General features: G+C 38.7%; 1 protein-coding gene across 1 annotated transcript in view; it reads right to left on the reverse strand.

The window, feature by feature from the left end:
- LOC117504495 (sodium- and chloride-dependent GABA transporter 1-like) overlaps nucleotides 1-27807 on the reverse strand; it is a 63465-nt gene that overhangs the window by 1957 nt on the left and 33701 nt on the right. The window contains exons 7-12 of the mRNA XM_034163954.1: nucleotides 24839-24963; nucleotides 22421-22533; nucleotides 13742-13870; nucleotides 4445-4547; nucleotides 3940-4040; nucleotides 892-1059 (exon numbers count right to left, since the gene is read on the reverse strand). Of these exons, the coding sequence (XP_034019845.1) occupies nucleotides 892-1059; nucleotides 3940-4040; nucleotides 4445-4547; nucleotides 13742-13870; nucleotides 22421-22533; nucleotides 24839-24963 (739 nt within the window). The remainder of the gene's footprint in view (nucleotides 1-891; nucleotides 1060-3939; nucleotides 4041-4444; nucleotides 4548-13741; nucleotides 13871-22420; nucleotides 22534-24838; nucleotides 24964-27807) is intronic.

Raw genomic sequence — 27807 nt, forward strand, 5'->3', positions numbered from 1 at the left:
TTCCCAAAATAACTCATTAAAATTTGAAGGACCCATTGCTGTTTCGAGCAATATTTTGCTCAAAATAACAGATTTTCACAAAACTTAGTTATATATTTGTCATTTTGTAGACAGAGATACATTTGAGTAACAGGTAGACACTCACATCACTCTGTTTTTATTTATTTAAAGTGGTGCAAGAGGCACGCTAGCTGTTACCCATTTCAGGGGCCGCATCCTTCGAAGGCTGCACTCTATAAAGACCTGGCCTTCTGAGACCATGGAGGCTGAACCAGTTGTTCTGAAATGTGATGATGTAGCTCACAGAACATTTTGCAATTCCATGATGAACTTATACTGCCCCCCCCCCCCCCACCATCACCTGAACAAGATAGCAAAGTTGGAGTAACCTGTAGTTTAGTTATTATTTTTAATATTTATACTTTACCTTTAAATTACTTATTTATTATTTATTCTTTGTTTTATTTTTTGATGTACCAACCCATTTGTCTTGGAAAAACAAACAAATAAAAATACTTTTGGGATTGTTTGGGCCGTGGTATAGATACACCTGATGTATCCTTTGTTTCTGGGGGAAATAAGGCTACATTCGTTGGCCACAGTCCAAAGAGCCTTTGACATGAAAGAGCCTAGTCACCCCAATATGACGCATGCGGTCAATGAATGTAGCCTTCGAAGGATGCAGCCCCTATCTGTCTGCCTTTGTCTGGTGTGGCACTAAGGTGTCAATGCCATCAGGATGTGGCAACACTGTAACTCTATGGGCAATACCCAAAAAGAAGCAAGAATTTTTTTAGAGTTACATTTTAAATTTGGGGAAGCTCAGAATAAAGAGGCGGAGCATTACGAGTAACCCTGTATAAAGATAACAGTGGTGTAAGAGTCTTGTACCTGTTTGATGCTGCCCTTCGTGGTGCAGAACATGTAGATGGCATAACCAGGAATCAGTACCATGGAAGACAATGACATGAACCAGCCAATCACTTGGCCCCATAGTGGGTAGACATACTTCCCCAGAGTGAGAGGGGTCATCTCAATGGCACTGAAGATAAACACCCCCTACAATGTAAAACATATGCAACTCAGTCTATTTAAACAGCAACATTTAGCTTTCCTTATACCCCCATCACACATAGCCGGAATCACGCAGAATGGCGTTGGAATTATGAATCGGCGCACATCCGAAGAGTGTTGGATTTCGATTCTAAAACATGCTGACAGCCATCTGTGGAAGACGACACAGTTGGTCAAAATCAGCCAGCGGCTCCGAGTGTGATGCACATGTTCAAAACTCTCCGGGCGCGGTCCCTATCCGACAACGATCCATGTGTAATCTAACGACCATCTGACCGCAATTTACATGGTCTGATGGCGGCAAAACAGGCTCCAAAATGATTTGAGCGCATATGAGAGAACCTTGAGATGGATCTGGCACTGCAAAGCAACTGTTGAAATGTATGTGGCACGCTTCGTCATGATAATAATTCATAATTATTAACATCATGTACAGTGAATGTGAATAGCGGTTATCAAACCGAAAGCTCCGTGCTCTACTGCGCGCACACTGCCACAAATCTGAACAGGCTGTTATATCCACAATAGACCTTACAGTACAGATATTTGTCCATTCCTTCCCATGGGCGACGTAAACAATATGAACTGTTGTCTCCATCAGAACACAGACAGCTGCGTCTCTCTGTCGTGCGCAGTAACGTGTCATTGCACACGTGAGGCTCGGAGCTGGACAGATCTCACCACTCTAATATATGATCACCTTCTAAATCTGTAGGACATATGACATGGAACTTGTGCCAGGCTGTTACAACATTAATAAACATGAATCTCACCTCCAACAGTGGTCCAGGAGTGTTTCACAGCACCGACGTGGTCACAATGCACAAGACAGCAGACTGTGGTTAAAATCCTCCCACCCAAAAGAAAAATATTAATTCCCATGCGATAATCCAACCATTGCGGTGTCCATAGTTGCGTTGTGCTCCTGAAGTGAGCAAAAAAGAAAAAAGAAGGTTCCCTGGAAAGGTGGACAATGCTTAGTGGCCCATGTAGTGTTATGCATACACACAGCGCGTGAGGAACACATCGCTCCAGTCGCGTGTTCGCCATCCAGATATTTGGAGATCGGGCAGTCTGCAGCACTTTTTATGGCCATCTGACAGGTATCCGTGTCATCTACAGATGCTATGGATGCGTTCTGACAGTTGTGGACGAGGTAGTCTGTCTGGGCTCCGAGACTACTGGCCACGCCTCTTTTTCTCCCAACTGTGTCGGATTATGACAATATTTGCCATGTCGGGCATGCTTCCAGCAAATTTTTGCTATGTGTGACGGGGGCTTTAAAGTTAGCGTTCCTTTATTGTGACAATAAGACATTTTTGTAATTTTCATGAGGTTGTGACAGAATATTGCACAGGTTGTCAACTAGACCGGTATAAAACGGTCTTTAGGGCACCGGTCTTAATTTCCAGCACGGAGCGTCATAGTTGTATACCATCATACACATAACACCAGCCGCTGTCACTAGCCGTTGCCGCTAGAAGCGCTATGGTACGCTGAGTGACATAATGGTGCCATTATGAAAGATGCTCACCTGCTCATCAGAAACAACTCAGGATTAAGGGCCTTGTTCAAGACCAACTAACTGAGTGTCCTGTCTGAAGAGGAAAAGAACCAACGATCTTCTGGTTAAGAGCTTACCTGCTTTACTTTCAGGCCACCACCTCCCAATTTTATCAAATACAGGCAGAATATTTACTTTTTCAGTGGGTGAAACATTTGCATATAAGATAAATACTTCATTAAACAACATGAAAGATTTTAGAAGATTTGAAAAAATGATGGAATTACATTTAATAGCATCTAAATGACTACTTGGCATAATGTAGGCTTCATTGCAGAGCCTTTGGTTGTATTTAAGAGTCTGACTGGAGAACTGGTGCTTCTTGAGTTTGACACTCACTGGTCCAGAATCATAAGATAAATCATTGATTTGGACTCGGCAGGAAGTCTACGGGCCCCAGAGGGTGAAAAGAAATCGAACAAAAATGAGGCATTGGATAGGAATGTGACAGCATACAAAAAAACAATCATTGAAGACGGTTTTCATGCAAAATGGACATAAAAAGTTTGACAAAACTTTACAGTTGATCACCACGTCAAAGGCAGAACCTCTGTTAATGACAATTTCAGAGTAATGGCTCTTCTTTGGTGGAAGTGGAAGGCCATTCACGCCAAAGGTGGACAATGTCACTTTTCTATCTGATGCCTCCAACTCTGTCATCAGTCTACACTGCCATCATTTAGTCCAACATCTCCTCCTCCAACACCATCTGGTACTCTACTGCCACTGCTAAGGACAGGAGCAGACTGCAGCATATCATCCACCCAACAGAGAAGGTGATCGACTGCAATCTGCTTTCCCTACAGGACCTGTACACCTCCAGGGCCCTGAGGCGAGCAAGAAAGATAGTGGCCGATCCCTCTCACCCAGGACACAAACTTTTTGTCACCCTCCCCTCTGGCAGTTGGCTGAGGTCCATCAGGACTAAAACCTCAAGACACAAAAACAGCTTCCCTAAGAAGGTATTCCAGGCCTGTCCAGCTGGGAGGAGCCCTCGGGGAAGACCCAGGACTTGGAGGAGAGATTTTATCTCCACACTGGCCTGGAAACACCTCGGGTTCCCCCAGGTGGTAATGTGGGCCAAGGAAGGGATGTTTGGGATCCCCTGCTGGAGCTGTCACCCCCGTGACCTGATCCCAGATAAGCCATTGAAGATGAGTGATTGAGTGTATAGGAAGTTTTGGCTGAAATTGTTGCTATTGGCTATTGGATGGTCTTCCTGCAGGTCTCTGTGAGAATTACATACTGTCAAAGCTGTGAAAAATCTGCTTCATGGAGGTCAAATCTATAAGTGTATCTACCAGACAGATGAACGGAGTGAAGAAGCGCCAGCACAGCTTCCACCAGCCACACGGCCGATAGCCGATCATATCCTCAATGTTCTTATAAAATCTTTCAGCTCCTGAGGCATAAAGAGAAGAGGACAAAGAGATTGTGGGCATGTTAATGTGGAGATAATAAAGGCAAGAACAAAAGCTTTACGGGGTGAATGAGAGCAGAAAATCAGACAAAGCGTCTTATCGCAGAAAACAAAGCAGATCATTTCCTCTTGGACAGCTATATGGAAAATCCACATGGCTGATTCACGACAAAGCGTCTTATCGCAGAAAACAAAGCAGATCATTTCCTCTTGGACAGCTATATGGAAAATCCACATGGCTGATTCACCTGGTGACTGGCACATAATGAGTTCTCTTTTCCAAGAGGATCAATTTATTTCCGCTTTGGTTTCACTTGACTGTGTAGCTCCAAAATCTACCACTTCAATTCAACTGCAGGGTTGAAGGCATCAAACAGACTTCTTACCATAAAACCAGGAGATGGAAACAGTCTCAAAGAAGACGAGGAAGAGCAGGCACATCCCGCTGGCGGAGTAGTAATCAAATAGCTTGAACACATACAGGCCACCCTGGGACATTTCAACACAAACACGCATATCTGCTTAAAAAGCTGAATATTAATAGCCTCTCTTTATTTCATAAATAATGCATGAAGATGACACGCTGAAAGTTGTTTTAGGATCATTTTGTCATTATGTATCATGCAGGAGGGATTTTATTTCTACAACCACAAATCAGAAAAAGGACAATATGGAAATTTGGGGGTGGGGTGGGGGGGGTAACCAAATACAGTGATTCTTACATTTACTTTGACTTCTGTTTCACTTCAGACAGTATGAACCCAAGATATTTCAGGTTTTGTCTGCTCAACTTTATTTCAATTGTTAATACGAGGTCTGTCAATAAAGTATAGGTCTTTTTTATTTTTTTCAAAAACTATATGGATTTCATTCATATGTTTTTACGTCAGACATGCTTGAACCCTCGTGCGCATGTGTGAGTTTTTCCACGCCTGTCGGTGACGTCATTCGCCTGTGAGCACTCCTTGTGGGAGGAGTCGTCCAGCCCCTCGTCGGAATTCCTTTGTCTGAGAAGTTGCTGAGAGACTGGCGCTTTGTTTGATCAAAATCTTTTCTAAACCTGTGAGACACATCGAAGTGGACACGGTTCGAAAAATTAAGCTGGTTTTCAGTGAAAATTTTAACGGCTGATGAGAGATTTTGAGGTGATACTGTCGCTTTAAGGACTTCCCACGGAGCGAGACGTCGTGCAGTGCTCTCAGGCGCCGTCATCAGCCTGTTTCAAGCTGAAAACCTCCACATTTCAGGTTCTATTGATCCAGGACGTTGTGAGAGAACAGAGAAGTATCAGAAGAAGTCGGTTTCGGCATTTTATCCGGATATTCCACTGTTAAAGGAGATTTTTTTAATTAAAGATGTGCGGGCGGATTGCAGCGTCGGCTCGCAGCCGCCACGACGCTCCGCCACAGGAAAAACACCTCTGTTGGAAGCCTTAAGGACAAGTTGGAACATGTCCAGCTGTTAAACAATTTCTCAGATACTCACTCCACTGAAAGCCATCAAAAGCCGCCTGGATTTTACAAATGGTTATCAACACGGAGGTGTTTTTCCTGTGCCGCCGCGCCGCACCGGCTGCGTCCCGACGCGCGGACCCGCCAGTCTCTCAACAACTTCTCAGACAAAGGAATTCCGATGAGGGGCTGGACGACTCCTCCCACAAGGAGTGCTCACAGGCAAATGACGTCACCGACAGGCGTGGAAAAACTCACGCATGCGCACGAGGGTTCAAGCATGTCTGAAGTAAAAACATATGAATGAAATCCATATAGTTTTTGGAAAAAATAAAAAGGACCTATACTTTATTGACAGACCTCGTATACAAACATTTCTGCATGTAAGACCTGCAAAATATTCCAAAAAGGTTGCGGTGGGGCAATTTAGGGCTAGTAATGAGATAAAAATTTGGTACAAAAGCAGTATCCATGAAAGAGTCTTTGAGGAGCAAAGATGGACAGAAGATATCCAGCTTGCCAACAAATGAAAATTATCGAAATGTTTAAAAGCAATGTTCCTCACAGAAGCAATGGTAGGAATTTGACTGATTAAATTTGTCCCTTTCTAGCGGAACGTATCATTAAACGATTCCAGGAAACTGGAAGATTTTCATTGTGCAAACAGCAAGGATGCAAGTCTAAGATGAACACCTGTGATCTCCAATCCCTCAGGTGTCACTGCATCAACTACTGTCATTCATCAATAGCTGATATAACCACTTGGGCAAGAGATTACTTTGGAAAAGCTTTGTCCAGAACTATAATACAGAGTTATAATCAGAAATGGCACTCAAAATAAGTATTATGTTAACCTTGTCCAGGAATGACATCAACTTCTCTGGATTCTGAGGCATCTGAGCTGGACCATCACACAGTGGAAACATGTACCGTTGTCAGATGAATCGGTATTCAAGTTCTTTTTTGGAAAAAAATTAATGCTGTGTGCACTGAACCAAAGACAAATGGGACCATCCAGATAGTTATCGGCAACAAGTCCAAACACCAGGGTCTTTCATGGTATGGGGTTGTTTGTGCCATCGCCCTTGGCAAAGGTAATTTAAATTTCTGCGATGCAGCATTACTGCAGAAAAATACACTGAGATTTTAGATCAACATGCTGCCTTCAAGATCACATCTTTTCCAGGAATGTCCATGCATTTTTCAATATGACAATGCAAAACCACATTCTGTACACATTAAAAAAGCATGGGTACAGAAGAAGATGGTACAGATATTGGAATGACCTGCCTGCAGTCCTGCCCTCTACCTAAAAGAGAATGTGTGGAGAATTTTGAAATTAAAAAACAAAATCAATAAAGACCCAGTTTTGATGCACAGCTTGAGACAGGTTTGCAGGAAGAATGGGACAAAACACCTGAAGCGCTTCATTGCGCTTATCCTCAATGCCAAAACATAATTTATTAAGTGTTATGAGAAGGAATGGCAACATTACAAAGTGGTAAATGCTTTGGTATTCCATCTTTTTTTTGGAGTGTGTTGGAAGCCTTAAATGCATTATTAACAATATTAAAAAAGAAATTAAGTTCACCACACAAAACACAAAATATCATGGGTTCATGCTGTCTACAATGAAGAAGTCAATGCTAGGATCACTGTGTGCCCCTGTTTTCCATATTGTCCCAACTATTCCTGATTTGGGGTTTTACAGTCATTTCTTTATTGATTTCCTGATTCATTGATATTTTCACACAATGAACATTATATTGGGGATTATTTTCCCTGTTGATATAAAAAAAAATAATCAACGGGGTATTTGAGTATGACAGAATATGTCTGTAATACTCAAACATATCTATGTTTGAGTATTACAGACATATTCTGTCTACAATACAAATACACAGGACACCGTACAGTAATCCACCTTTCCAAAACCATTTCTGCACCCAAACATCATTACTTGCCCTGACCATAATGCCTATCCTGCAGGTGGTGTTACAGTCTGATCACATGACAGTGGCTTGGCCAGTGGTGAGCATAGTTCCGCTAATCTGCTAACTGCTAATTACCAAAGATAAGTTTTTTTGTTAGCACATTAGCTTTTCAGATAACGTTGAAAACCATCAGCAGACTAATCAGCTTCTGCTAATTTTAGTTCCGCTAATTTTCAATCCGCTAAGATTTTTGTTTTTGCTGGCATAGTTAGTAAAGCCAAATGGTCAAAAATGTTTGTAACCTTTAAAATTATACGTTAGTCCCTGTCTGTTACGTGTTTTGCAGCAGCCAGACAGCTGTGAGGAGCCGAGCTCAACTCTACCCCAGCAGAAGGAGGCAGGCTACCAGACTGCTCCATTCAACATACAGTGCCCCAGACGTGTGGCAGGTGACAAAGGCAAAGCAGCTTTCACTTATGGTTTTGATTTATAAACAAAACTAATTCCAGACAGTTCATCAGCATTAAAGGTCAACTATGTCATTTTTACAAAGTGAAAATATCGCATATATGTTTTAGTTTTAAAGCAATGCACATGCATTCTGAAGGTTTGAGCATTAACATGAACGTTTCTGTGTAGACTCTCAGTTGTCCAGGTGGTTTCCATAGTAGAGAAGCTTGAATCTTCAACTGGACTGGGTTGCTTGACGTGAGGACGTTTCGCTTCAAATCGCAGAAGCTTCCTCAGCTAAAATTCTTGCTCTGGTAGTCTGATTTCTGTCTTGACTCTTGTGGAGAAGAATAAACAGAAGCCACAAAAGCTGGAGTTTTAAAAAAGTTTCTCTACCTGAAAGGACCAAACTCACACCAGACCACATCTGCCAACTCTTGGAGATCTGTCTTAACACCACGTTTTTCCTGTTTAGGGGGAATTACTACAGGCAGATCCATGGTTGTATGATGGGGTCTCTGTACCAATCTGTACATGGAGCGAGTGGAGAAGACAGCCTTGACATCTTTCATGGGCATCTCTCCCAATCACTGGTTCAGATATGTCGATGACACATGGGTTAAAATCAAGCAACAGGAGGTTGAGGACTTTACAGAACACATCAACTCGGTGGATTCCAATATCAAGTTCACACATGAGGATGCCAGAAACAACCATTTAGCCTTCTTGGACTGTGATGTTACGATTGGAGAGAACAGGCAGCTCCAGACTGGGGTTTACAGAAAACCCACTCACACTGACCAATATCTGCTCTTTGGCTCAAACCACCCCCTTGAACACAAGCTCGGGGTGATCAGGACTCTTCAACACAGAGCCCTACAGGTGCCCACAACTGCAGAGGGAAGGGCTAAAGAACAACAACGTGTCCGGAAAGCCCTCACAGTATGTGGGTACCCACGATGGTCCCTGGACAAAGTACAGAAGTCCCAGAAAACAAAGAGGCCAGATAGACAGGAGACGGAGACAAGAAGAAGAGGAGTGTCTCTCCCTTATTTAGCAGGAGTAGGGGAAAAACTACAGAGGACCTTCAGACAGCACAAAATCCCAGTTTACTTTAAACCGGTTAACACCTTGAGACAGAAATTAGTTCACCCTAAGGACAGGATCCCTAGTTACAAACAGAGCAATGTAGTGTATTCTATCAGATGTCAGGAAAACTGTAATGAACACTGCATAGGTGAGACTAAGCAACCTTTACACAAAAGGCTATACCAGCACCGCAGAGAGGGCGCCAGTGGACCTCAGTCTGCAGTTCATCTCCACCTTAAAGACACTAACCACATGTTTGAGGACAAGGAAGTTAAAATCTTAGCCAGAGAGAAGAAATGGTTTGAGAGAGGGGACAAAGAGGCATTCTATGTGAAACAGTTGAAACCCAGCCTTAACCTGGGAGGGTTTGTCCCCTGTTTACAATGGGGTACTCAGGTCAAAGCAATTTCAGTCTTTGATTCATGGTAATGAGTCATTCACGTCATCAGGAGTCGTCAAGGGAGCCATCAGGAGAGGCTTCTGTCCCATCATTAGGAGGGACAGCTGCCCTGTCATGAGGAGGGTGCTTACTAGATCACAATAGGTGCTAATTAGAGCTATAGTTTAGTCACCAGCCTATAGCAGTTGGCCTCTCGGTAGGAGGGGTCTGGTTAGGTTTAAAACTCCAGCTTTTGTGGCTTCTGTTTATTCTTCTCTACAAGAGTCAAGACAGAAGTCAGATTACCAGAGCAAGAATTTTAGCTGAGGAAGCTTCTGTGACTTGAAGGGAAACGTCCTCGCGTCAAGCAACCCAGTCCAGTCGAAGATTCAAGCTTCGCTACTATTAACAGGAACAGATGCCAAAAGGCATAATGGGGAAACTGAGCCTCCTCTGATCACTGATTGGTTGGTTGGTTTATTTATTTGTAAAAATGTCATTTTTTAATTTGTAAAAGAAAAAAAGGCATTTGCAAAACTGAAAATTCTGTTTGTGTGATTCTGAAAAAAGTGACCGAGCGCATCCAACAGATGGTCAAAATGCATAGAACACTGCCATCTACTGGATGTGAGTGTGAATAGCAACAAATGATCACAGTTGCTATTTGTTGTGCTGATTCACACTTAAGTTTTGCAAGTGCCTTTTTTTTTACAAATTCCAAAAAATGACATATTTATAAAACTATAGGAGCAAAAATGCCCAAAGACTGACAACATGATATGATGAAAAAGCACAAATTAATTTATTTGATGAACACCAAATGATTGACCTCTTGGAACCAGCAGGTCTAGACTCCATTCACTTATTTTCCTTTCATGTCCTCCATGTCTATGACTGGTTGCCATCTAATTGCTGGAGGATTGTAGTACCGTCTCCTAACCATGACCCAAAGAAAATATGGTTAATTGAATGATCATTGGCGTATCATGCCATATGGATAAGACCCCCTCACTTTGGAGGTTTTCAAGGTACTGTCTGTACAGTCGGGCCTGACCTGATATTTGTTAAATATTGCAGACACATGGACACACACACACTCCTATGTTATAAACAGCAGGATGGATATGTTAGTTTAAATGAGTCAACACCCCCGAGTCACACTAACTGTCAGAATGCTCGTAGCACGGGCCGAGGGGGAGGATTAGCAGCAATCTTCCACTCCAGCTTATTAATTAATCAAAAACCCAGACAGAGCTTTAATTCATTTGAAAGCTTGACTCTTAGTCTTGTCCATCCAAATTAGAAGTCCCAAAAAAACTGTTTTACTTGTTGTTATCTATCGTCCTCCTGGTCGTTACTGTGAGTTTCTCTGTGAATTTTCAGACCTTTTGCCTGACTTAGTGCTTAGGTCAGATAAGATAATTATAGTGGGCGATTTTAACATCCACATAGATGCTGAGAATGACAGCCTCAACACTGTATTTAATCTATTACTAGACTCAATTGGCTTTGCTCAAAATGTAAATGAGTCCACCCACCACTTTAATCATACTTTAGATCTTGTTTTGACTTATGGTATGGAAATTGAAGACTTAACAGTATTCCCTGAAAACCCCCTTCTGTCTGATCATTTCTTAATAACATTTACATTTACTCTGATGGACTACCCAGCAGTGGGGAATAAGTTTCATTACAGTAGAAGTCTTTCAGAAAGCGCTGTAACTAGGTTTAAGGATATGATTCCTTCTTTGTTATGTTCTCCAATGCCATATACCAACACAGTGCAAAGTAGCTACCTAAACTCTGTGAGTGAGATAGATTATCTCGTCAATAGTTTTACATCCTCATTGAGCACAACCTTGGATGCTGTAGCTCCTCTGAAAAAGAGAGCTTTAAATCAGAAGTGCCTGACTCCGTGGTATAACTCACAAACTCATAGCTTAAAGCAGATAACCCGTAAGTAGGAGAGGAAATGGCATCTCACTAATTTAGAAGATCTTCACTTAGCCTGGAAAAAGAGTCTGTTGCTCTATAAAAAAAAGCCCTCCGTAAAGCTAGGACATCTTACTACTCATCACTAATTGAAGAAAATAAGAACAACCCCAGGTTTCTTTTCAGCACTGTAGCCAGGCTGACAAAGAGTCAGAGCTCTATTGAGCCAAGTCTTCCTTTAACTTTAACTAGTAATGACTTCATGACTTTCTTTGTTAATAAAATATTAACTATTAGAGAAAAAATTACTCATAACCAGCCCAAAGACATATCGTTATCTTAAGGCTGCTTTCAGTAATGCTGGTATTTGGTTAGACTCTTTCTCTCCGATTGTTCTATCTGAGTTATTTTCATTAGTCACTATCTCCAAACCATCAACATGTCTATTAGACCCCATTCCTACCAGGCTGCTCAAGGAAGCCCTACCATTAATTAATGCTTCGATCTTAAATATGATCAATCTATCTTTATTAGTTGGCTATGTACCACAGACTTTTAAGGTGGCAGTAATTAAACCATTACTTAAAAAGCCATCACTTGACCCAGCTACCTTGCTAATTATAGGCCAATCTCCAACCTTCCTTTTCTCTCAAAAATTCTTGAAAGGGTAGTTGTAAAACAGCTAACTGATCATCTGCAGAGGAATGGTCTATTTGAAGAGTTTCAGTCAGGTTTCAGAATTCATCATAGTACAGAAACAGCATTAGTGAAGGTTACAAATGATCTTCTTATGGCCTCAGACAGTGGACTCATGTCTGTGCTTGTCCTGTTAGACCTCAGTGCTGCTTTTAATACTGTTGACCATAAAATTTTATTACAGAGATTAGAGCATGCCATAGGTATTAAAGGCACTGCGCTGCGGTGGTTAGAATCATATTTATCTAATAGATTACAATTTGTTCATGTAAATGGGGAGTCTTCTTCACAGTCTAAGGTTAATTGTGGAGTTCCACAAGGTTCTGTGCTAGGACCAATTTTATTCACTTTATACATGATTCCCTTAGGCAGTATTATTAGAAAGCATTGCTTAAATTTTCATTGTTACGCAGATGATACCCAGCTTTATCTATCCATGAAGCCAGAGGACACACACCAATTAGCTAAACTGCAGGATTGTCTTAAAGACATAAAGACATGGATGACCTCTAATTTCCTGGTTTTAAACTCAGGTAAAACTGAAGTTATTGTACTTGGCCCCACAAATCTTAGAAACATGGTGTCTAACCAGATCCTTACTCTGGATGGCATTACCCTGACCTCTAGTAATACTGTGAGAAATCTTGGAGTCATTTTTGATCAGGATATGTCATTCAATGCGCATATTAAACAAATATGTAGGACTGCTTTTTTGCATTTGCGCAATATCTCTAAAATTAGAAAGGTCTTGTCTCAGAGTGATGCTGAAAAACTAATTCATGCATTTATTTCCTCTAGGCTGGACTATTGTAATTCATTATTATCAGGTTGTCCTAAAAGTTCCCTGAAAAGCCTTCAGTTAATTCAAAATGCTGCAGCTAGAGTACTGACAGGGACTAGAAGGAGAGACCATATTTCACCCATATTGGCCTCTCTTCATTGGCTTCCTGTTAATTCTAGAATAGAATTTAAAATTCTTCTTCTTACTTATAAGGTTTTGAATAATCAGGTCCCATCTTATCTTAGGGACCTCATAGTACCATATCACCCCAATAGAGCGCTTCGCTCTCAGACTGCAGGCTTACTTGTAGTTCCTAGGGTTTGTAAGAGTAGAATGGGAGGCAGAGCCTTCAGCTTTCAGGCTCCTCTTCTGTGGAACCAGCTCCCAATTCAGATCAGGGAGACAGACACCCTCTCTACTTTTAAGATTAGGCTTAAAACTTTCCTTTTTGCTAAAGCTTATAGTTAGGGCTGGTTCAGGTGACCCTGAACCATCCCTTAGTTATGCTGCTATAGACTTAGACTGCTGGGGGGTTCCCATGATGCACTGAATGTTTCTTTCTCTTTTTGCTCTGTATGCACCACTCTGCATTTAATCATTAGTGATTGATCTCTGCTCCCCTCCACAGCATGTATTTTTCCTGGTTCTCTCCCTTCAACCCCAACCAGTCCCAGCAGAAGACTGCCCCTCCCTGAGCCTGGTTCTGCTGGAGGTTTCTTCCTGTTAAAAGGGAGTTTTTCCTTCCCACCGTCGCCAAGTGCTTGCTCATAGGGGGTCGTTTTGACCGTTGGGGTTTGTCTGTGATTATTGTATGGCTTTTGCCTTGCAATATAAAGTGCCTTGGGGCAACTGTTGTTGTGATTTGGCGCTATATAAATGAAATTGATTTGATATGATTTGATAAACAGGTACGATCATCCACACTTTTGTTATAGCAATGACAATTAACAAGAGCTGCTGTAGCACAACACCTGTGTGATGTTGGAGAAGCCGATGATGAAGGAGATAAAGCAAACAATTAGGATAAAGACCTTCCTCCTCCTCAACATCATGGGATATTCATCTACCAGAGCCGTGATGAAACCTTCCACCGTGCAGAACTGTGAGTGGACAGAGACACAAGCAGAACTCACAAAACACAAAATCCAGTCATCAATTCGAAAATGACTGTCATAACCATAAGTGTCTTGTGATTTAAGTAAAGTAGGGAAATAAATCACCAGGTATGGTGGCCAAGTGGTTAAGTGCACTTGTTTCTGTGTAATGTGGAGTTGCAGGAAGGGCATCCGGTGTAAAACTTGTGCCCTATCAACATGCAGATCTGTTGTGTTGCAACGCACCATAGGGGTTTCAGGTTTTAAATGTTATTGTGGTTCATGCGGTTTAACAGCGTTGTTAGTGCTATTGATTCATTGCGTTTTTGTAGTTCAATTGGTTTAGTTAGTTTATTTAAGTGGCATGTTACCATTACCATGAGTGAGGAGTGAAGTTCATTTGATGTCTTCCGCCACTGGCTCCGTTTGAGGGTGTGTACAAATAAAAGCCCCTGCCTGGGGCAGAAAGTGCATGCATGTATGCGTGTGTGCGAATAACTTCAGTCATGGACAAACTGGGGAGAGCTAACATTTGCTGTTTCGTATGCTTATGTATTCTGGTTCAAGGATGAATGCTGCCAAAACATTATAGAACTAATATTTTTGGAGAAACTACAGATATTAGCTAACAATACTGATCAATGGACGTTGACAGTTACATTGTAGACTAATACGCCATTCCAGCAGGGGGCGGTGAATCATCTATATATTAAGTATGCATGCATGCATGATTTATTTAGTTCAATGTAATATATACATACAGAATTGTAAATAATATAATATAATTGTAAATATGTTAGAAATACATAGATGGTACAAGAAAGAGAAAACACTTATTTCCAAATGACAAAATAGAAGTAAGTGTCATGTTTCAGCCCCAGTCTGGTCCAGTCATGTTTTGTCCCCTATTGTTTTTTATCTGGTCATTATATTTTAGTCATTTGTTTAAGTCTCATCATTTTGTGGTTCTGTTTATCTCTTTTCTTTGGTAATACTTCAGTCAATGGTTTTATTTTCTGTTTATCAGTTATTTCCCGTTCGTCATACTTTAGTTATGTGTCAAGTTCCAGTCCTGCCATTGTATTATCATTAGTTTTATCTCCTGTTTGCTTTTCTTCTGTCTTATTTTGAATTTTATATTTCTTTTTTTTTCTTTTTTTTTTTTACTTTTGTCGCATGTGAGTTCTGATCAAATTTTGTCTTAGCATTTATTTTCTTGTTGACCCTTTTTCAGTTCTTGTATTTGTTTCCTGGTTTAAGTCTTTGGTGTTGGGTCTTTATTTTATTTCTTATTTATTAGGTCTTGGGTTTTGTTCACTGTTGGTTTTGGTATTTTATGTAGATCACTGTGGCTTTAGGTTCATCTTTTAGTTGGGTCCTGTTCACTTTGCTTTTTGTGTCACTGCACTCTCTTGTCTGGTGTTCAGGGTTTGGTATGGGTGTGTTTTCTACCTTTTGTTTGCCACACCCCCTTCTAGATTGTTCGTCCACACCTGTGTCTTGTTCCCCTCATCACCTCTTTCCCCATTTAACCCTTTTGAGTTTCACCACTTCCCCACCAGTTAGTTGTGATTTCTAATCCACATTCTAGCCTTTGTCTTGTCTTGCTGTGTTTGACTGGGTTTCATTTTGACCCCGCACCTGCCTCAGCCCTTGTACTTAGTTTGCTGGTTTTTGGAACTTGTTTGTTTTTTGACCATGCCTCTGCTTGACCCCTGCCTGTACCGCCGCTTCTCTGACTACCTTCCTGTGTGCCGTACTCCAGCCTAATTTTTTGAGATAAAGCCTTTTACGCATACCTCAGTGTTGTGAGTCTGCATATGTGTTCAACCACCTTCTGTGCCACGCCAACCAAATCCTTGACAGTAATAATACAATAAAGTAAGAACAACAATATTGTGTATATGATAACAAGAACCTAAACAATTTTTAAATACATTAAGACAGTAAATTAACATTAAAAAATGTAATTAACAGGAAATAAAAGGGTTGAGTTTTTCCCCTCTATAAACTGTTGAGGTCTAAGGTTCTAAAAACATTCTGGACTCACACGCCATTCCAACTCATTATAGAAACTTTGTGCAATTTATTACCACCATGGAAAAATGTCAGCTACCTATTTTATGAACACTACCCAAACTAGAGCCCAGGGATCCCCACAGGCACCATGCTAGTTATATTATATTATTGTTGTTTTGTTGTTGTTACTGTTATTATTATTATTATTATTATTAGTCTTGTTATTATCAGGAGTAGTGTACAGAGACGTCTGGACACAAATGCTGGACTCAACAACACATCTCTGGATTTTAAGATTGTTTACTGTTTGGTTAAGCAGGGTCTGGTACACAAAAAGGCAGTCCAAAATCAGCAACATCAGGTGATAAGGCGTGGTCAAAAAACAGGCAGGTGGTCAAAAAACACAGCGTGGCAGGACTAGAAAAACAAGAGAACAGCGCTGGAAGCGATGGCATAAAGCACAACAATCTGGCGGGGACCTCATACAACCAGTGAAGCTTATATACACCCTGGTGATGAGCTACAGATTAGAAAGAGGTGTGTGGAAAGCTCCAGAACAGGGTGTGGCCCAAAAATTGTGCACCACCCACCACCAAGCACAAAGCGAGCCAGACAAGAGAGATAGGGAAAGACAAACCCCAAGCATAAAAAACCCAACAAGACAAGTCACACACTGAAACACGATCCAAAATAGGACTAAGCGAAATTAAACAGCACAAAACATGATACAAAAAGTCCAGATCATGACAATTATTATTATTACTAAAGTATCTGTCCTGAACGACATTTGAGTCCACTCTGATTTGTCCCATAAATCAGTAGGTCAGTCCACTTTGATTTGGCATTTGATGGTGGTCATATGAAATTTTATTACAAATATCTTCTGTCTGTCTGTGATAAAAGCCAACAGATAGAAGTGTGCACATACACATACACACAAGCGCGTTTCTATTGCTCCTGCAGCCAGGGGCATAGGTTTGCATATGGACCATAGGGACAAGTCACAACCAATATTTTGGGATGGCAAAATAGTCCCTACCAATATTTAGCATTTTTGTTTATATAACAAAATCATTCACTATTTTTTTGCGAACTCGATACTATAATTTTAGTCGTCATATTTTGTGTTTTCGACGTGCCAGAGTGACAGGGTTACCCATGTTGCAATTTCATTGGCTCACGTTCTTCTCACATGGACGTAAACAAAGCGCATCTCGTGGCAGGCAGTGCTTCATTTGTAAAGTGGGAGGTCCCGGAGCGCAGAGGATGGGTGGCTCCGGTGCAGTGTTGCCAGATGTACGATAATTATCGTATTTGTACGATAGTTGTGCCCTCTGTACGATGTACGATCAATAATGGGAAAAAATCCAATATGTACGATAATTTCAGTTGGTTGCCCAAACACGCATCTCTCTCTGACACCCAAGAATCATTTTGCAGGCGCTGCACTCAGTCGGCATCAAAGACACACCACACACAGGGCTGCTGCTGGCTTTCGGCGACCGTCATTTGAAAGCCCGCCCCCTCTCATACAGAGTAATGAGTTCCATCCAATCTGTGCAGTGACAGGAAGATTCCCCAACCATCTTTTTTTTCGAAACTTTATTTCAACAAATGCAATAACAAACGAACAAAACACAAGAGCAAAGAGATATACAAGAAAAATAAAAAAAAGTTCAAGTTCCTTATGGAGGTGTCAACATTTTTTCTGTGTTCAACAAAATCTGCACAAGTGTCCATGGCATCGGATGACAACAGCGACCTCGAGGTTGAATTCGACTCTTTCTAGTCTGGTAATTAACACGTTTGTGTCCCTTCACAGAAAAAAAAAATCTTTCTAGTCTGGTAGTGCATTTGCTTGTGCATTTGCGTTGTTTTTGTGCCATAGTTTCCCCATTACTATAATTACTGTTTAAAAATGTGACATAAAATTCTTTGTAAATTAAAAAAAAAAAAACGCTAAAATAGCTACGTTGTATGCGTTTTGTTTGTGTACGATAATTTCTCCCAAAATACGATCATTTTGAGGTTTTGGTACGATAGTTTCATATTTCATATCTGGCAACACTGCTCCGGTGCAGAAAAACAAGAAGGGCGGGGGGGAGGGCTTGCGAACAATGCTGTGCACCACGCTTAAAATAAACTGCACACCCACACAAACACATCTTCACAAATGACACTAACATCCTGCCTTTTCCTCAAAAATTACTACATTTATGTTTGCTGTCTGTCTCTGTACTTTTCTGTCACTTTTGCGCTCTTTTTCATACTTTCCCTTGTTTCAAAAGTCACCGAACGCACTGTTGGAAAGAACGGGTTCTTGGCTTGCTGTCAAATTTTTCAGAGTGAGGGCTTATATGAGAACTTACGGTAATGAGAATCAGCGGCGCACTAGTTTTTTTTTTGTTTTGTTTTTTTTCAGTGTGTGAAACTTCCGTGTTTTTCCTTTGCGTTATAACATCACAGGCTTACGTTTACCGTAATACACCATATATATCATTGGAAATCTTTTTTTTTTTTTTTTTGCAAATTAGGTTGCCAGATACCTACAACTGCATTATTGATGAAGAGAATAGATTATACATCTTGGATGCAAAAACTTTTTTTTTTTTTTTGTTAGCTCCACAAGTATTTTTTTGTTGTCTTGTTCTCTCAGGTGTAGGCCTATAGAATAGATTAGTGATTTTGGGTGCAATTTTGTTATTTAAGCTATTTGTTTGTTTGCCTACACACTTAATAATGTAAATACAGTGTTAAATTATTCAGCATTATGTCGTCATATGTTATGTATTATGCTGTACTTGTGTGTCTAATGGTATGAGTGGGTTAGGGGGTGATGGTGGGGGGCCGGGGGGGGTATTGTCCCTACCAAAGCTGAGACCAAACCTACGCCCTTGCCTGCAGCGCTAATAAATAATAACAGCTTTGAAATATATTAGTAATTTCAATAAAATAACACTACAATTAATAAAAAATAAATAAAAAAATGGTCAGATTTTTTGTATAATGATATAATGTATCGCAACAATGATGTAAAACAATCATGAAATAGAACAAAAAGAATAAACCTTAAGGTATGTTTTATGATGTTAATATATATTTCCTGTTAAGATTTAGTAAAAGATAAAAGTAAAGACTGAACATCTTAACAACACCTGGGTTAAATTGATGACGGTTTTGCTCGATCCTGGATTTCTCGGTTCTTCAAAACAGTTGTTTGACCGGTTCTTACATCAGCATATCAGTTATGGTCAAACATATGCTGGAGTAGGTTTATTCAATGCCAAAAAGAATGGACAAAGGACACAATTTCAGGACATTCTTCCAGCCATAGTTGTGTCAGTCTTACAGGAAGGACCACTTGCAATTTTTATACCGGCATTACGTCAAGCATTTAAAGTGCAGAATAGTGGAAAGCTTATCATTTATATCATATTATACGTGTTTTATTCATTTTAATATTTCTTCATTTTACTTAAACCAGTTCCCAGGTCCTTGGTGTGTTGCTACTTGCTATGAATATTAATGATTAAATGAGAAGTTTTTATTTCTCTGAACCTCTTAAGGCCTTTTTATGCTTCTACTACTACCGGAACTCTGCGGCCACACAATCGCTTCGACGCAGTTGTGAACCTTTCGAAGTTCTCCGTTGAGGTTAACACGTTGGTGGGTGTCGCAACAGTATGGAAAGCAACGTTTTTCATGAAGACTGGCCTACTATCCACGATGTCTATGGTCATCAAAGTCATTGATCGTGAAATCGGAAAAGTGAGGATCTGGAAATGGTGTAGTTAATGCATCAGTCACAGACAGGTTTGCAATGTCTACGGAGTGGCAGATATGGAGCAGCGTAAATTGGGCTTTGGTCTCACTAGTGCAGTGCCAGTAGGAAGTATGTATTCCTATAGAAAAATGGGAGCTTTGTTGACGATCTTTGTCAAAGATGTCGCATGAGAACATTCCGCCTTGTGATAATAAAGCAAGAAGCGTCTGTGTCTCGCATATCTCTCTGACTGTTTCTGTATTATTTATTTCTGTCGTCTCTCTCCCGTGAATGCGTCACAGATACGCATCTGTTTAAGGCAGAGAGTGACTCCTCTTTGTCGACGATCTTTCTCCAACATGAACGTTCCGCCTTGTGATAATAAAGCAAGAAGCATCTGTGTGTCTGTGACTCACATATCTCTCAGACTGTTTGTGTATTATTTATTTATTTATTTATTTCATCTCTCCCGTGAACATGTTCGAGATACGCATCTGTTTAAGACAGAGAGTGACTCCTCTTTGTCGACCGATCTTTTTCGAAGATGGCGCGTGAGAACATTCCGCCTTGTGATAATAAAGCAAGAAGCGTCTGTGTGTCTGTGACTCGCATCTCTCTCCGACTATTGGTGTATTATTTATTTCTTTAATTATTTCTTCCATCTCTCCCCGTAAACGCATTAGAGATACGCATCTGTTTAAGGCACAGAGTGACTCATCTTTGTCAACGATCTTTGCTGAAGTTGGTGCATGAGAACATTCGCCTTGTGCCAATAACAATGATGATGATGATGATGACTTCAAAATAAAGGTTTTGGAAATTAATACCTAAAATTTTCATAATAAAAGATGCACATCATTGTGCCGTGTGCAAACCATATACGAAAGCTGAGGCCGATCTGACAAACAGTCAGAAAGATATGCGAGACACACACATCTTGCTTTATAGGTAGATGTCTTTCTCAGTTTTTTTATTTCATTTAGTTTTTTCTGGCTGACGTTTCTACTACAACCCCTGGCAAAAAATTATGGAATCACCGGCCTCGGAGGATGTTCATTCAGTTGTTTAATTTTGTAGAAAAAAAGCAGATCACAGACATGACATAAAACTAAAGTCATTTCAAATGGCAACTTTCTGGCTTTAAGAAACACTATAAGAAATCAAGAAAAAAAGATTGTGGCAGTCAGTAACGGTTACTTTTTTAGACCAAGCAGAGGAAAAAAATATGGAATCACTCAATTCTGAGGAAAAAATTATGGAATCACCCTGTAAATTTTCATCCCCCAAACTAACACCTGCATCAAATCAGATCTGCTCGTTGACATTGACCCTGTGCCATGACATTGACCCTATGTGTCTTTTTGCAAGGAATGTTTTTGCAGTTTTTGCTCTATGGCAAGATGCATTATCATCTTGAAAAATGATTTCATCATCCCCAAACATCCTTTCAATTGTCCAAAATATCAACATAAACTTGTGCATTTATTGATGATGTAATGACAGCCATCTCCCCAGTGCCTTTACCTGACATGCAGCCCCATATCATCAATGACTGTGGAAATGTACATGTTCTCTTCAGGCAGTCATCTTTATAAATCTCATTGGAAAGGCACCAAACAAAGTTCCAGCATCATCACCTTGCCCAATGCAGATTCGAGATTCATCACTGAATATGACTTTCATCCAGTCATCCACAGTCCACAATTGCTTTTCCTTAGCCCATTGTAACCTTGTTTTTTTCTGTTTAGGTGTTAATGATGGCTTTCGTTTAGCTTTTCTGTATGTAAATCCCATTTCCTTTAGGCGGTTTCTTACAGTTCGGTCACAGACGTTGACTCCAGTTTCCTCCCATTCGTTCCTCATTTGTTTTGTTGTACATTTTTCGATTTTTGAGACATATTGCTTTAAGTTTTCTGTCTTGACGCTTTGATGTCTTCCTTGGTCTACCAGTATGTTTGCCTTTAACAACCTTCCCATGTTGTTTGTATTTGGTCCAGAGTTTAGACACAGCTGACTGTGAACAACCAACATCTTTTGCAACATTGCGTGATGATTTACTCTCTTTTAAGAGTTTGATAATCCTCTCCTTTGTTTCAATTGACATCTCTCGTGTTGGAGCCATGATTCATGTCAGTCCACTTGGTGCAACAGCTCTCCAAGGTGTGTTCACTCCTTTTTAGATGCAGACTAACGAGCAGATCTGATATGATGCAGGTGTTAATTTTGGGGATGAAAATTTACAGGGTGATTCCATAATTTTTTCCTCAGAATTGAGTGATTCCATATTTTTTTCCTCTGCTTGGTCTAAAAAAGTAACCGTTACTGACTGCCACAATCTTTTTTTCTTGATTTCTTATAGTGTTTCTTAAAGCCAGAAAGTTGCCATTTGAAATGACTTTAGTTTTGTGTCATGTCTGTGATCTGCTTTTTTTCTACAAAATTAAACAACTGAATGAACATCCTCCGAGGCCGGTGATTCCATAATTTTTGCCAGGGGTTGTATACTAAACGATTTAAACAGTTTTTGCTGCAATCCATCTTGCTAAATTCCTCATAGCCCTCGAATAGAAGCTCCTGTGGGCTGGGGTTGACAATTTGTCCTCTCTCTTTTTCACCATTTTAGAGTTTCTGATAGGTGGTTTGACAGTGCAGAATCACCTCAGATGATTGATGTACAGAGAATGGATCTATGGTACACATACATTCAAATACAATACAGAACAATCGCTAACGTCAAAGCAGCAGGTACAGATAAGTATGTTTTCAACTCATGCCTGACTGTCGAGGCCCAACATCAGGAGCATGGAGAAGAAGAGGACAGCCCACAGTGAAGACATGGGCAACTGGGTGACTGCTTCAGGATAGGCTAAAAATGCTAAACCAGGACCTAAAGATCAACCAGAAGAAACAAAACCACATAAGAATTATGAAATTCATACATTACACCAGCCATTTCCAAATGCAGGACCACAACAACCCAACCTGAGATCTGAAAATGTTCCAGGGCTCACTACGTGAAGTATTTCCAATCGGTAAATTATGTTAAACTACGTCAGACAAATAAGGAACTGGAGCACTGCACTCAGAGTGCAAACCTCCACCAACACTAGTTTCCAATTCCACAAATTTTTACCTTGGAAAGAATTTTCAAGGTCAAAGTCCTGTTAGAAGTGGCTTTTCATAAGATAAAATATAATACAAAATATAGATCAAAAGGGCTTTTCAGTGTTAAAAACAAATATCTGCTAAATCTCCAATACAGATCAAACTTAGTCTAGTCACTGAGAGTGTCAGTTTGCACCTTAATGTCACAAATGATGAGTGATTGAGGCACTTTTGTTTGAGATATAATGCAAAATGTACACCTAATGGGCTTTTCAATATTAAATTCAAAAGACCATAAAATCCACAATCTGGATCAAACTTTGCCAGGTGATAGTGAGTGCCAGTCTGCACCTCACTTTCAAATATGGGAGTGATTGGGGCACGTTTGATTAAGAAACAATGTAAAATATACATTAAATGGGCTTTTCAATGTTAAATTCAAAAGACCATAAAATCCACAATCTGGATCAAATCTGGATCAAGGTTTGCCAGGTCATAGTGAGTGCCAGTCTGCACCTCACTTTCAAATATGGGAGTGATTGGGGCACGTTTGATGAAGATACAATGTAAAATATACATTAAATGGGCTTTTCAATGTTAAATTCAAAAGACCATAAAATCCACAATCTGGATCAAATCTGGATCAACGTTTGCCAGGTGATAGTGAGTGCCAGTCAGCACCTCACTTTCAAATATGGGAGTGATTGGGGCACGTTTGATGAAGATACAATGTAAAATATACATTAAATGGGCTTTTCAATGTTAAATTCAAAAGACCATAAAATCCACAATCTGGATCAAATCTGGATCAAGGTTTGCCAGGTCATAGTGAGTGCCAGTCTGCACCTCACTTTCAAATATGGGAGTGATTGGGGCACGTTTGATGAAGATACAATGTAAAATATACATTAAATGGGCTTTTCAATGTTAAATTCAAAAGACCATAAAATCCACAATCTGGATCAAATCTGGATCAAGGTTTGCCAGGTCATAGTGAGTGCCAGTCTGCACCTCACTTTCAAATATGGGAGTGATTGGGGCACGTTTGATGAAGATACAATGTAAAATATACATTAAATGGGCTTTTCAATGTTAAATTCAAAAGACCATAAAATCCACAATCTGGATCAAATCTGGATCAACGTTTGCCAGGTGATAGTGAGTGCCAGTCAGCACCTCACTTTCAAATATGGGAGTGATTGGGGCACGTTTGATGAAGATACAATGTAAAATATACATTAAATGGGCTTTTCAATGTTAAATTCAAAAGACCATAAAATCCACAATCTGGATCAAATCTGGATCAAGGTTTGCCAGGTCATAGTGAGTGCCAGTCTGCACCTCACTTTCAAATATGGGAGTGATTGGGGCACGTTTGATGAAGATACAATGTAAAATATACATTAAATGAGAATTTCAATGTTAAATTTAAATGAGCACAAAATCTGTAATCTGGATCAGATCCAGATTAAAGTTCATCAGTCAATAAAGGATACCAATTGTACACAATGCTCTCAAATATGAAAGAAATTAGATATTTTTTGACAGTTATGAATTTTTGAAAATTTGTTCAATATTAAAGGATGGGAATTTGTCCAATTTTACAAGGTTTTTCCTGACTTTGACCTATGACCTTGAAAATGGAATCAGTTCTTGCCTATTAGGATATGAATCCTCTGTAAAAAAATATTTCATGATACATGAAAAATTGTGGGTTACAGGTTGTTCAAAGACAGACAAACAAACAGGGCCAAAAACATAACCTCCGTCTAACTTTGTTTGCGGAGGTAATAACACGTCATTTAAATTCCTTAAACTTGTTTTGTTACTTTGTTACCATCAGACAGGCACAACCAGATATTAATCAATTTATTTAAATAAAAAACTCCCCGTGTAAATTGACGCTTTGTGTTTGTGAAACCTGAAAAACAGATTGTTTTGGAAGATAAGAGTTGATTTGTTTCATTACCTCAATACCAATTATTCCGGCTGAGATAACGATGATGAAAGGTTCATAATGAGATCCAGATGGAAGAAACATCAGCAAACAGCGCACAGGTGAATGCTGATGTGTTACAGTACCGTACCTGATGCTGCCAGTTCGTGGACGGGTTTCTTAGTGATGTAGGACATGAAGCCTATGACAGAAAAAATGACAAATCCTGCAAACATGCTGGTGCAGGAGTTGATGCAGCACACGATGATGGAGTCCCTGAAGAGAGACGATGCAGATGAACATTTATTCCCAGAAAGTCAGTGAAACCCTCTTTTCTGAGACAATTAGTACCACTTTAGTGTCGATGTACACAAATTATCATGAAAGCATGTACGTTTGTCCTTTGCATTATTAAATGCATGAATTTCATGTAGAATAATTGTAGATTTACAAACTTTAATAGTAAAGACTAATTTTTTGGTGATAAAACAATCCATCATGATCATAAATGATAATTAAGAATAAGATCAACTTTATTTATCCCAAAGGAAATTAATAGTAAAGACTAATTTTTTTTTGGTGATAAAACAGTGCATCATGATCATAAATGATAATTAAGAATAAGATCAACTTTATTTATCCCAAAGGAAATTAATAGTAAAGACTAATTTTTTTTGGTGATAAAACAATGCATCATTATCATAAATGATAATTAAGAATAAGATCAACTTTATTTATCCCAAAGGAAATTAATAGTAAAGACTATTTTTTTGGTGATAAAACAATGCATCATGATCATAAATGATAATTAAGAATAAGATCAACTTTATTTATCCCAAAGGAAATTAATAGTAAAGGCTAATTTTTTGATGATAAAACAATGCATCATGATCATAAATGATAATTAAGAATAAGATCAACTTTATTTATCCCAAAGGAAATTAATAGTAAAGGCTAATGTTTTGATGATAAAACAGTGCATCATGATCATAAATGATAATTAAGAATAAGATCAGCTTTATTTATCCCAAAGGAAATTAATAGTAAAGGCTGATTTTTTGATGATAAAACAATGCATCATGATCATAAATGATAATTAAGAATAAGATCAACTTTATTTATCCCAAAGGAAATTAATAGTAAAGACTAATTTTTTGGTGATAAAACAATGCATCATGATCATAAATGATAATTAAGAATAAGATCAGCTTTATTTATCCCAAAGGAAATTAATAGTAAAGGCTAATTTTTTTTTTTTTTTTTGGTGATAAAACAATGCATCATGATCATAAATGATAATTAAGAATAAGATCAACTTTATTTATCCCAAAGGAAATTAATAGTAAAGACTAATTTTTTGGTGATAAAACAATGCATCATGATCATAAATGATAATTAAGAATAAGATCAGCTTTATTTATCCCAAAGGAAATTAATAGTAAAGGCTAATTTTTTGATGATAAAACAATGCATCATGATCATAAATGATAATTAAGAATAAGATCAACTTTATTTATCCCAAAGGAAATTAATAGTAAAGACTAATTTTTTGGTGATAAAACAATGCATCATGATCATAAATGATAATTAAGAATAAGATCAGCTTTATTTATCCCAAAGGAAATTAATAGTAAAGGCTAATTTTTTGGTGATAAAACAATGCATCATGATCATAAATGATAATTAAGAATAAGATCAGCTTTATTTATCCCAAAGGAAATTAATAGTAAAGACTAATTTTTTGGTGATAAAACAATGCATCATGATCATAAATGATAATTAAGAATAAGATCAACTTTATTTATCCCAAAGGAAATTAATAGTAAAGACTAATTTTTTGGTGATAAAACAATGCATCATGATCATAAATGATAATTAAGAATAAGATCAACTTTATTTATCCCAAAGGAAATTAATAGTAAAGACTAATTTTTTGGTGATAAAACAATGCATCATGATCATAAATGATAATTAAGAATAAGATCAACTTTATTTATCCCAAAGGAAATTAATAGTAAAGACTAATTTTTTGATGATAAAACAATGCATCATGATCATAAATGATAATTAAGAATAAGATCAACTTTATTTATCCCAAAGGAAATTAATAGTAAAGACTAATTTTTTGATGATAAAACAATGCATCATGATCATAAATGATAATTAAGAATAAGATCAACTTTATTTATCCCAAAGGAAATTAATAGTAAAGACTAATTTTTTTGGTGCTAAAACAATGCATCATGATCATAAATGATAATTAAGAATAAGATCAACTTTATCCCAAAGGAAATTAATAGTAAAGACTAATTTTTTTGGTGCTAAAACAATGCATCATGATCATAAATGATAATTAAGAATAAGATCAACTTTATTTATCCCAAAGGAAATTAATAGTAAAGACTATTTTTTTTTTTTTGGTGATAAAACAGTGCATCATGATCATAAATGATAATTAAGAATAAGATCAACTTTATTTATCCCAAAGGAAATTAATAGTAAAGACAAATTTTTTTGGTGATAAAACAATGCATCATTATCATAAATGATAATTAAGAATAAGATCAACTTTATTTATCCCAAAGGAAATGATTATGTATGACGGCGTTTTAGGGCCACATAGAATTTTTTTTTAGACTTCGAGAAAGTCGTAATTTTACGAGAATAAAATCATAATATAATACTGCGACTTTATCCCCTCGTAATACTGCTACTTTATTCTCGTAATACTACAACTTTTTTCTCGAAGTCCAAAAAAAAAAGAAATTCATTGTGGCCCTAAAACTCTGTAATTATGCAAGAGTACCGTACAGTAAAAAACGTTTTTAAGACATTTGAAGATGTTCGACAATATTGCACATAACTCTGAATAGCTCTGTTCGTTATTAGTGCAACAGATAAGAGAATATTTAAAGCGGAATCCTGCAAATGGTGATACAAGCATCACATTTGGCACAAATATTCCTTAGACATTACTCTTTTGAAATAACTAATTAGCCTGAATTTTCAATATGCAGCCATGTAGGGATCGATTGAAGAATTACAGAGGGGGTCAAACTTTTAAAATGCTCCAATCATGTTGAAAACTATACCACATTATTTGTCTGATCATAAAGGTAT

This window comes from Thalassophryne amazonica, chromosome 22, assembly GCF_902500255.1.
Source record: "Thalassophryne amazonica chromosome 22, fThaAma1.1, whole genome shotgun sequence".
NCBI classification, from domain to species: Eukaryota; Metazoa; Chordata; class Actinopteri; order Batrachoidiformes; family Batrachoididae; genus Thalassophryne; species Thalassophryne amazonica.